The sequence below is a fragment of the Coffea arabica genome, chromosome 10e (genome assembly GCF_036785885.1).
Source record: "Coffea arabica cultivar ET-39 chromosome 10e, Coffea Arabica ET-39 HiFi, whole genome shotgun sequence".
Taxonomy (NCBI): Eukaryota; Viridiplantae; Streptophyta; class Magnoliopsida; order Gentianales; family Rubiaceae; genus Coffea; species Coffea arabica.
Window position 1 is genome coordinate 11,296,188 of NC_092328.1, and position 12,223 is coordinate 11,308,410.

At 36.0% G+C, this 12,223-nt stretch overlaps 1 protein-coding gene and 1 non-coding gene across 2 annotated transcripts; one reads left to right on the forward strand and one right to left on the reverse strand.

Moving 5' to 3' along the window:
• Positions 1 to 5,995: 5,995 nt before the first annotated feature.
• LOC140015094 (uncharacterized) lies at positions 5,996 to 10,163 on the reverse strand. Its single transcript, XM_072066977.1, has 7 exons — positions 9,854 to 10,163; positions 9,401 to 9,440; positions 8,358 to 8,590; positions 7,997 to 8,133; positions 7,352 to 7,906; positions 6,248 to 6,786; positions 5,996 to 6,032 (listed from the first exon to the last, which is right to left on the reverse strand). The coding sequence occupies exons 1-7, from the start codon at positions 10,161 to 10,163 to the stop codon at positions 5,996 to 5,998; spliced, it is 1,851 nt and encodes a 616-aa protein (XP_071923078.1).
• On the forward strand, positions 9,489 to 9,595 carry LOC113713130 (small nucleolar RNA R71). The gene has a single exon (XR_003453458.1). It is a non-coding gene; the product is annotated as a small nucleolar RNA R71 (small nucleolar RNA).
• Positions 10,164 to 12,223: the final 2,060 nt, after the last annotated feature.

The following is a 12,223-nucleotide window of genomic DNA, read 5'->3' on the forward strand; positions in this document are numbered from 1 at the left end:
GAACTACCTATTCTTAGAAACCCCAACACAAACAACCCCTCAAATAGAAAACTTTTTTTTTTCATAATAGTTTTAGAATTTTCTCAGCCAATTAGGGGGGTTTTAGAGAATTAAGATTAAAATAAAATATTTAACGAAAATAAAATAATTAAACGAAAGTAAATTAAACTAAATCAAGGATTAACAAACTCTAGTCAAGGATATAACTTTGGAAGTGGTTCATACAACTGTTCATCTATGCAAGAATTATTTCATCTATTTGTTAATAAACAGGTTACAGTTACCAAACAAGTGATGACAACTAATTTTTCCTTACCGTCTAGATAGTTAAGGTATGCCCATTAACTACTTTCCTATAACCAAAAAATAATCTTAGATAAGACCGTAGAATTTAATCCCTTGATTGCATTAGGAACTGGAAAAACCCTATTCTAATAAATAAACACACTACGAGGGTTTATTCAAATTAGATCATATATATCCCTAACATGAAACCAATTAAGTTAGTTGCCATTAATTTAAGACAATTAAATAATTACGAATTTAATTATCTTAACTGGTGATAGGATGCATTTAGATGGTATATTTGCCTATATTTTCCCTTTTTATTTATACCAAATATCGCTTTACTTGATTGATTTTACTCAAAATTGGTATTTGGTGTTAATTTCAGGGATTGGAACGGAAAGTGCTGAAAATTAGGAATTTCTAGTGATTTGCACATGGGCCAGAAGATCGGGAAAGAGTTTAGGCAGTTTCCTAGTCTAAATCAAATTCCAAAACAATTGACTGCTGATGCAGATTTCCTACCTTTTGGGCAGTCCACGTCATCCTCAAGAAAAAGGAGAGGTTGAAGAAGTTGACTTGTAATAGGAAATCATCCCTTGAGATTAATTAATTTATTCCTAGAAAATAGGGATTGAGGGGACATCTTTCTTCTTCTTTTCACGAGAGGCAAAAAGAGCATTGTACTTGGTCTTGACTCTTTTGTTCCTTTGGCCGACTTTGGAGAGGCACAAGAGGATAATTGCTTTTGTTTGTATTTTTCGTACTTTACTTTTCCTCTGTTGATCAAATTTTTGGCGACAAGAATTGACAGCTTTTCCCAATTCTTTTCGCATGGCTTGTTCTCCAATTATGGAGAACTAATTTCATGCTTCTAGTCAAGGAAACAACTGAAGAATTGGTTCAACAATAACTGTGAGATCTAAATTATTTTAATTGCTTCTTTCATTCATTGGTATTTGTATGTTTTCTGCTTTTAATGGTTATAACTACTGTGTATGATTGAATAGTTGCGCAATATTTAATTATTCACGTAGTCTATTTACTAATTGGGGGTAGTTAAATCCGTAATTGTTAGATTACTTTTGTCTCGGTAGCAACTGGCATAATTGGATTTGTGTCAGGGAAACGTACAATCTAATTTAAATAAACCCTCATAGCGTGTTTATTGATTAGAGTAGGGTTTCTCTAGTTTCTAATGCAATTGAAGAATTAAATTCTATGATCGTACCTAGAATTATTCCTAAATTAGGAAAGTAGTCAATGGTCGTACCTTGACTATCGAAACGGTAAAGAGAGACTGACTATCAGATCGTATCGGCAGTTAAAAACTTACTTATTAATGATGACAGGTTGTCGAAGCTTGTGCAATAATAAAAACCTGCTCAAACTAAAAATAATTTCTGTAGATAGCGGTGAGTAGGGTCGAATCCACAGGGACTGGGAGTAATTATTTCTTTTCAAGTTCACAGTGACAAGGGGGGTGTTTTTGTGCAGAAGGTAACAATCAAAGAAATTCAACTAAAATCTAAGAAGCTACTAAAAATTAAATAACAAATTACTAAAATCAAATGGGTGATAATTAAGGATCTAGCCAAGGAATAACTTCAGCAATGGTTCACCTAATTGATCATCGAAACAAAGGCAATTCCAATTATTTACTAATAAATAGGTTATAACTGCCAAACAAGCGATGACAGTCAACCCCTCCTTACTGTGTCGGTGATTAAGGTATGTCCGTTAATCACTGCTCTAATTGGGAACTAATCCTAGGTACGCCCGTAAGATTTAATTCCCTATGACAAACCTACGTGAATAGTCTATATACTAGTCAGTTTCCTAATCGAATAAGAAATAAAAATAAGGCAACCACCAATATTGCCTTCTTCTTGTTCTTGTTTCCTAATACTAGTAAACTATAGTCAACAAAAGGAAAAAAATTGGTTCAACATAATTTGGAATCGGATTTGTCAATTTTTTTTGGAAGCTTTCCACGTGCACACAATTCCGAGAATCTGGACTTGACAGCATGACTTCAAAAAAATCACCCTTTCTAGTATTTTTCCGCTCCAGCTCCTATAATTAGGTCCAAATACCAAATATAAGTATAATCCGACAATTAAAACAATATTTGGCAAGGATAAAGGAGAAATTAAACATAAATTTACTAACAAATTACACCCTATCAATTCCCCCAACACCTTGACCATATTTGTCCTCAAGCATGAGAAGCGATAGTTCAGCAATTTAACCCAATAATGGCTGTCACTCCAACTATCTATTGCCAAAGTACCATTAAAACACACATCAAGCATCAATGGTAAAGGTCCAAGAAATATCCCTCCAGTTAGCTCCTAAAACCACACTCCTCCAACTTATGGCTAACTAATCTAAGAAGAGAGAATATCTGACCAATATTCATCAGCAAACAGTTTAATTATTAATTAAAATCTCAACATTAAACCCATGGATCAGCAGGTTGACATAATCGACTACACACATTTGTTTTCCTTCTTTTTTTCTGGAGTTATATATATATATATATATATATATATATATATATATATATATATATATATATATATATATATATATATATATTCAAGGCTGAGTCTTTAGCCATTAAAGTCTTTTGACGTGAACTCCGATATCCGTCAAATAAAGGAGTCCGGTTACTCAACTCTTATTGTTATAAGACCACATACTCATAGACATCACTACTTTTTGATGCGAATGTTAACACTTTTGGTGAAAACCTCCTGTTACTAGGTAGTGATAACCAACGGGGTATAGCCTACTTGATTCACAAACAATCAACAATATAGCACTAGAGATTATACAAAATAACACAAGCCCGCTTCATTTCCTCAAACATAAAGAACTGAGATTAAAAATTGAACCAATTCACAAGAAAAATGCCAAGCAAATATTCACAATGCCTAGAAGAGTTAACTAGAAGTCGCAAAAGTCACTAGATTTCATGTATTCACCAAAGAGATATCCTCAAACTTAACTATATCACACTTGATACACTCCTATCAATAAGACTTGGCCATAGAAAAATTAGAGTCAACTAACCGTTGTTAGTCCCAAATAATCACAATAAGGCTCATAAATAACAAAAAGAAATTTAAAACATCAAAAAGGAGCAGTATCTGCTATATTACAGCTTCCTCCCCCACACCTAAACTAGACATTGTCCTCAATGAAAGTAATAAAACAAATACAAGGGATGGGACAACAAAACTTCACTGAACAACGTAGAGGAGGGCCGCGGGCAACTAAGGAATAGGTGGGGAGAGCGGCATAAATTCCACATGGTGGAAGTATCCCGTCAAATTCTAGGACATCTGGGCCACTTGACTTGCAATATTGGTCACCCACTCGTCCATACAGTAGACCTGTGCCAGGAGATGTCGCTACTCAATATCAGAAGACGACGGCAGAGGAGGCGCAGAAGTAGACGGTCCAACCTCGTCAGCAGCAACTCCAGAAGAAGATGAGGGACCCATGCACGTGGAAGGACGATGAACCAGTGCACGAATAGGCCCCAGAAGTGTAAATCGAAATATGCCATCCACAATCCCCAAGACTCCCATTTTTTCAAGACAAATCACATCTAAAAGATCTATGTCACAAGTGTTGATGTTCCCGGCCATCGCGGTAGTCGAGTGGCTGCAGTTGGAGCGGTGGTGGCGAGGGTTTCAGTTGCGCAGTGAGCGAGTGGCAGCACGGCAAAGGTGGGTGCAACAGTTGCGAATGGTGGGGTGCGGTAGTGGGAGAAAGAAAGGGATCGGGGGGAGAAAGAAAGAAAATGGAGAAAAGAGAGAAAGAGGAAAGAAAGAAAAAAAAAAGAAAAAGAAGAAAAAGAAAGAAAAAGGAAAAAAAAGAAAAAAAATTTTATTTTTTTTCGGCCCCCCTTTTATGGAACAAGATGTGGGCACGTCTTGTGGGTCAAGAGTCTTCTGATGTTGAGATTAGTCAATTCCTCATTAGCATGTGCCCTTAAGGCGCAGACACGTCTTGTTGTCTAGTCATCTGCTAAAAATTAAAAAATTGGAATATGAGTTTTCTGTCAACAAGACGTGAGCACGTCATGCTGGTCAAGAGTTTTCTGATCGTGGAATTGATTAATTCCACGTTAGCACGTGCCCTCAAGATGTGGGCACGTCTTGTCACCTCGTCCTCCAGAATTGCTAAAATTGAAACATGAGCTTTCCCATCAACCAAGCGTGGGCACGTCATGTTGGTGGAAATACTTCTGATAGTGGAATGGAGTATGTATGCATTATCACGTGTCCTCAAGACGTGGGTACGTCCAGTTGGGAGAAAGTTTTCTAACCAAGAAAACATAAAAAAAATAAAGATTAAACACACCGAATTTGAAAACTTAAGATAAATAAAATGCAACTAATAATAAAAATGAACTAAAAATTGAATTGGGTTGCCTCCTAATAAGTTTCTTTCTTTAACGTCTTTGTCTAGACATTGCCAATTGCCCATAGTGCTCATAAGTTAGTTCTTCAAGTTGCGTCATCTTCGCGTTTTCAATTGGAAACCCTTCATAATAAAGTTTGAAACGGTGCCCATTGATAACAAACTTTTTCTCGGTCTTTAAACTCTATATTTCTACTGCACCATAATGAAAAATGTTAGTAACTATAAAAGGAACTATCCAACGAGAGCATTATTTATCAAGAAAAAGTCCAAATCTAGAATGATAAAGAAGAACTTTCTGCCCGACTAAGATCATTTTTCTAAAAATTTGCTTGTTATGAAAGATTTTGTTCCTCTCCTTATAGACCATGGCACTCTCATAAGTTTCATTACGGATTTCATCCAACTCTTGTAACTGTAATTTTCTATGAACTCATGCTTCATCATGATCTATATTACATTGTTTCATTGCTCAGAATGCCTTGTGCTCGAACTCTACCAGAAGATGGCACGGTTTTCCAAACACCAACCTATAGGGCGATATCTCTATAGGAGTCTTATATGCAGTTTGATAGGCTCACAGTGCATCCTCTAGCCTTAAACTCCAATCTTTTCTATCGGGACGAATCATTTTTTTTAAAATGGAATTAATCTCCTTGTTCGACACTTTAGCCTGGCCATTTGTTTGTGGAAGATAAGACATCAACACCTTATGAAGGATACCATATTTGTGAAACAATGTCGCGATTGTCTTGTTACAAAAATAAGTTCCTCTATCGCTCACCATAACTCTTGTCACTCCAAAACGAACAAAAATATGGGACCTTATGAAATGTGAAACCACTTTTGAATCATTAGTACGGGTGATTTTTGCTTTCACCTATTTGGAGACATAGTTCACAGCCAATAGAATATAAAGGAAATCAAATGAAATAGGAAAGGGATCCATAAAATCGATGTCCCAAATATCAAAAATTTCAACGAAGAATATAGGTGTCTGTGGTATCTGATATCTATGAAAAATATTACCTACTTGTTGGCACCTATCACATGACTTACAGAACACGTAAGCATCTTTAAATAGGGACGACCAATAGAACTCGCTTTCTAGTACCTTACGAGCAGTTCTTTTCGGTCCAAAATGACCTCCACTTGAGAAAGTATGAAAGAATGTTAATATTAAATAAAATTCATATTCACAACGCACCTTCGCATTACTTGGTTGGCACAATGTTTCCATAAGTAAGGATCTCCCCATACATAGTGTCTGGCATCACTTTTCAACATATTCCTCTGAACCTTCATCCAACCTGCAGATATTTGATTAGAAATTAAGTAATTTACAATATCCGCTTACTAAGGAGTAGGTGAATTGATAAATAATAGTTGCTTTTCCGGAAAAAATTCACGCTGTGGTAGTTCCTCTTCAACCACAGATATACAACTCAAGTGGTCGGCTACTAAATTTTATGCTCCTCTTTTATCTCTAATATTTAGGTCAAACTCCTGTAGAAGCAGTACCCACCTGATTAAACTTGGCTTGACCTCATTCTTTGTCAACAAGTACCGCAAATATGCATGATCAGAGCAAATAATTACTTTCGCTCTTAGTAAGACAGACCTAAACTTTTCTAAAGTAAAAATAACAGCGAGAAACTCTTTTTCCGTGGTCGAATAGTTGAGTTGAACTCCATTCAAGACTCTTGAAGCGTAATAGATTACATGAGCAACCTTCCCCACTCTTTGACCCAGCACTGCTCCTATGGCATAGTCACTAGCATCACACATGATATCAAACGGGAGACTCCAATTTGGTGGTTGGATTATAGGTGATGAAGTCAGGAGTTCCTTCAACTTATCGTACACCTTCTTATATTCCTCGTTGAACTCAAATCCCACGTCTTTTTGCAGAAGTTTAAATAAGGGTGCCCCATTTTTCGAAAAATTCTGGATAAATCTTTGATAGAAACCTGCATGTCCAAAGAATGAACGTACTTTCAGCATAGTAGCAGGGTAAAGTAAAGCAGACACAACATCTATCTTAGCTTTATCAACTTCAATGCTCTTACATGATACGACATGACCTAGAACTATCCCATACTCAACCATAAAATAGCATTTTTTTTCAATTAAGCACTAGATTAGTTTCACTACACCTTTTTAAAATCAATGTCAAGTTATCTAAGCAGTCATCAAAATTATCATTATAGACACTGAAGTCATCCATGAATATTTCAATTATTTTTTCCACATTTATCGAAAAGATACTCAGCATACATTTCTTTAAGGTAGTGGGGGCATTACACAATCCAAAAGGCATCCTTCTATAAGCGAAGGTACCGAAGGAGCGTGTGAAAGTCGTCTTCTCTTGGTCCTTAGGCGCTATGGCAATTTGAAAGTAACATGAAAAATCATCTAAGAAACAGTAGTAAATTCAAAATGTCAATCTTTCAATCATTTGATCAATGAAGAAAAGGGGACTTCCACATTTTTTTGTTATAGCATTTAATTTATTGTAATCAATACACTGGTGCTATCCAGTGGGGTTTTGGACGAGCACTAACTCCGCATCATTGTTGGTTTCTACAGTCACACTAGTCTTTTTGGGTACCACTTAAACTAGACTCACCCATGGGCTATCAGAGATGGCAAAAATGATCCTCACATCTAAGAGTTTGAGTATCTCTTTTTTCACCACTTTCATCATCTGGGGATTCAATCTCCTTTGTGGTTGCCTTACTGGTTTCACATCCTCCTCAAGTCTGATCCGATGCATGCACAAGGATGGATTTATTCCTTTATTGTCAACTATAGTCCATCCAAAAGCCTTCTTGCGATCTCTTAAAACTCGAATCAGTTTATCGTTTTTCTTAGGGAATAGCTTTGTCGAGTTGATTACAAGAAGTGTATCTTTCTCACCCAAATACGCATATTTCAAATTATTGGGTAGAGATTTTAACTCCACAATGGATGCTTGTACAATGGAAAGTAACAACTTTTGGTGAGTTTCAGGTACAAAAATAGGAGCAAGTCCATACCTAAATGAGGTAGACACCAGTGACTGCAATGTTTCAACCATATATTTCAGGTTTATACCCCAATCCACATGGCAAGTCGATTCCAACTCGAGATGCTTAATTAGGGTTACTTCCAACTCATCCTTATCATCCAATTCAAACACTTCCTACACTAAAGGATCCATCATACTTACAGCAAATATAGAGTTAGTCTCATAAGCGTATTTCATGGAGTCAAAAATATTAAAGTGAACTACCTCCCTATCAAATTCCATTGTCAGGGTACCTTCGTTAACATCAATTCTAGTACGGGTTGTACTTAAGAAAGGTCTCCCTAACAAAATAGGTGTGGGATTAGGGGAGCGTTCATCACCCATATAAAAAATATAGAAATCTGCAGGAAGTACTAATTCATTAACTAGCACTAAAACATCTTCTATCAATGCATTAGGATATGCATTCAAGCGACAGCTAGTTGAATGATGATGTCTGTCTCTTTTAATGGGCCATGATTTAATGAAGCATATATGGTTTTTGGCATCACATTTATAAAAACTTCTAAGTCTAACATAGCACTCGTGACTTTAGTACTTATTTTGCATGGAATGGGTAACATACCTAGACCCCCACATTTTGGTGGGAGCTTTCTTTGTAATACCGTGGGCACATTCTCCCCCACAGTTATCCTTTCACCTCCCTTCAGTTTTTTCCTATTTACGTATAGATCTTTCAAAAATTGAGCGTATCTAAGCACTTGCTTCATTGTGTCTAACAGTGGAATGTTTATTTCCACCCTCCTGAACATCTCTAAGATCTCCCTCTCTTTCTCCTGTTTCTTTGGTTTCGCCAACCTGCCAGGAAAAGGTGGCAGATTAGTCACAATTTTAACAAGGGAATCAGAGGTGTTATCTGAGAAATTGCATTGCTCCCTCCTTCATCTACCAACTCTTTCTCAATTTGATCCTAGCACTTATCCTTAGGAATTATAGGCCCTTTAATTTTCTTCCCACTTCTGAGGGTCATAACACTTACGTTCTTTGGGTTAATTTCGGGTTGAGATAGAAGTTTTCCTTTTTCTTGAGACTCCAAGCGATATAGTGTAGAGGCCATCTGGCTCAACTAATTTTAAATATTTTTTATGCTTGTGTCCGTCCTTTGTTGATATTAAATGGCATTCTACTGGAGTTGTGTGTTAAATACCAGCATCTTAACCATATTCTCAAGAGACATGTTAGCATTTGATGAATGAGGCTAAGGTTTCGAGGAGTATTGCAACTGAAAATCTTGTTGCCTCTATAACTGAAATTCGGATGGTCTCTCCAACCCGAATTATACGTGTTGAAATAAGGATCATACTACCTACGAGGTACGGACACGTTGCCACTCATGCTCACTTGTTCTAACCCTTCATCATGTAGTACTGGACACCCATATGTGAGATGACTCATGTCCTTGCATATATTGCATGCTTTAACTTGCTACAAATTTTCTACAGCTATTTACAGAACCATGGATGTCAATTTGGACAGTTGCTCTTGAAGTGTTGTAATATTCATTTCATTCACACATCTAGTTGGCACATCCTCTCTTGTACTGAACTACTGAGAATTTTCAGACATTCCTTTGATCAACTCCTAAGCTTCTCGAGGAATTTTATTTACCAGAGCACCTCCGTTTGCAGCGTCAATGATGCTTCTGTCCCTGTAAAAAAGACCCTCATAAAAATACTGAACGAGAAGTTGTTCGCTTATTTGATGTTGAGGACAGCTAATGCACAACTTCTTGAACCTCTCCCAACATTCATAAAGAGATTCTCCGGAGCTTTGCTTGATACCACAAATTTCTTTTCGAAAACTCGCAACTCTAGAAGTAGGGAAGTATTTCTCAAGAAACTTCTTCTTCATGTATGTCCATATTGTAATACTCCCCGCAGGTAGGTAGTATAACCAATCCTTAGCTGCCCCTTTTAGTGAGAAATAAAAGCTAGCATTTTAATCTGTTCCTTGGTCATACCAGGTGGTTTTATACTCGAACATATGATGTTGAACTCCTGAAGATGTTTGTGAGTCTCTTCACCTGACAAATCATAAAAATTAGGAAGAAGATGAATTAACCTAATTTCAACTTGAATGTAACATTTTTAGCAAAATCAGGAAAGGTTATGCATAAAGGTTGCTGATTAATATCAGAAGCAGCCAACTCCCTCAAGGTTCTCCCGTTATTTGCCATGATGATTTCTTCCAACTCAGAATCACTCGAGTAGTTACTCGAAAAATCTCCCAACTCAGTTGCCAAATTGAGTCCTAGGGATGCAGTAGACGTCTGTCTCTCCTTGCGTTTCTTGGTCTCTTTCCTCAAGCTATGTGCTCTTTTCTCGATTTCGAGATCATAAAGCAATTCACCAGTACGAGAAGAGTGAGGCATAAACGAGCAAAAATACCAACAAACAAAATAAAATAAAATAAACTTAGAAAGAAACAAATAAACCAACGCCAGTCCCCGGCAACGGTGCCAAAAATTAATAGATGTCGAGACTGTGCAATAATAAAAATCTACTCAACAAAAATATTAATTTTATATATAGCGGTGAGTAAGTTCGAATCCATAGTGATTGGGGATAATTTGTTTCTTCTAGAGTACAAAGAAAGGGAGATTTTTATAAAATCAGGGATAATTAAACAACTCAAACAAAAATAAATAAACAACCAGTTAATAAAACAATTCACGAAAGTAAGCAGAAATTAAATCGATGGTAGACAAACTCTAGCCAAAGATACAACCTCTTGGATACAGTCCATTCATCCAATCATTGATACAAGGTTAGTTCGCTCAATTCATTAAGATGTCAGTTATAGTCGTCAACAAGCTCTAACAACCAACTTTTTCTTAGTTTATTAATAACCAAGATACGACCATTGATTACCTCTAACTAGGAAATAACCCTAGGTACGACTGTAAGATTTAATTTCTCAATTGCATTAAGAATTAGAAAAGTCTAACCCTAATCAATAACATGCTAAAAGAGTTATTTGAATTAGATTGCACGTTCCCCTAACGTGTGTAAACGCTAGTTACCACTAATATTAATAGACTAAACAATTACGAATTTTGTTGATTAATTTGGTAATAGATTATTAGGTCACTTTGAATATCGAGCCCTTGACATTCAGTTAATGGAATAATCTTGAGAAATTAAAATAGAGAATGCACAAATATCAATAAATTGAAGGAACGAGTTGAGATTAGTTCGATCTCACAGATGTTCGGAACTGGGTCATTAAGTTGATCTTTGACTAGATTAGAAACTTAACCACGTCTCATAGAGAAATTTCCATGCGAATAAGTTGAATTCATTGACATCAATCTTTTCCCCTGAAATGATGTGATATTTGTTTGAATGAAAAAGTAAGGGAACGAAGAAGACAGCTTGCCTCTGTCTTGCAGCTAACCAGCCTCCTCCCTATGAAAACCTACGTGACTAGTCTATATACTAGTCAGTTTCCTAACCGAATAAGAAATAAAAATAAGGCAACCACCGATATTGCCTTCTTCTTGTTCCTATTTCCTAATACTAGTAAACTACTAGTCAACAAAAGGGAAAGAATTGGTTCAGTATAACTTGGAATCGGATTTGTCATTTTTGTTTTAGAAGCTTCCCACATGCACACAATCCCGAGAATCTGGACTTGACAGCATGACTTCAAAAAAATCATCCTTTTTAGCATTTATCCACTCCACCTCCTATAATTAGGTCCAAATACCAAATATAAGTAGAATCTGACAATTAAAACAATATTTGACAAGGATAAAGGGGAAATTAACCATAAATTTAATAACAAATTATACCCTATCAGAAATTATATTTGACAAATTTTCTCTAGCTAAAGAATATTTTCCTATGTAGACCAAGAAAGTTGAGTTCCTTATCAACCGGAGAAAAATTCTAAGATTTGTTTTGACAATGTTAGATAGTGAAATTATGAGATTTGAGATCTTTCTAGGATCGCATGTGATTTCTTATATTCATAGTTGGGTGTAAAGGTTCCATCGCAAGCATCAATCCTACAAAATTTATGGTTATGTCTTCTTGTGGTTCATGCATCAAACTCGAAGAGTTTGATATGGAACGAAAAATCCCAGGTTTAGGAACTGTCATCCGTATCCATTAATCTGTCTAAGAACTCATTTAGGATTCTAAATTAGCATCTTTTCCTAGCAGACAGATGTAATTTTAGTAGTTTTCGAATTATTTTATTTCCTTTTCTAATTAGATGTTTTAGGAGTTTATTTTTTTCTTAATTAGTTTTCTAGTCTAATTATTTCCTATTCCTTATGTAATTCTAGTAGTGCTTATGTGTCTATAAATAAGTTTATGGATTAATCTTTCCTACACTGATAGTATATACACTATCAGCTTTGGATGAATGACAATTATGCAAAATTTGAGTTTGAAATTCAACTTTTGCATACATGTCATGAATCCA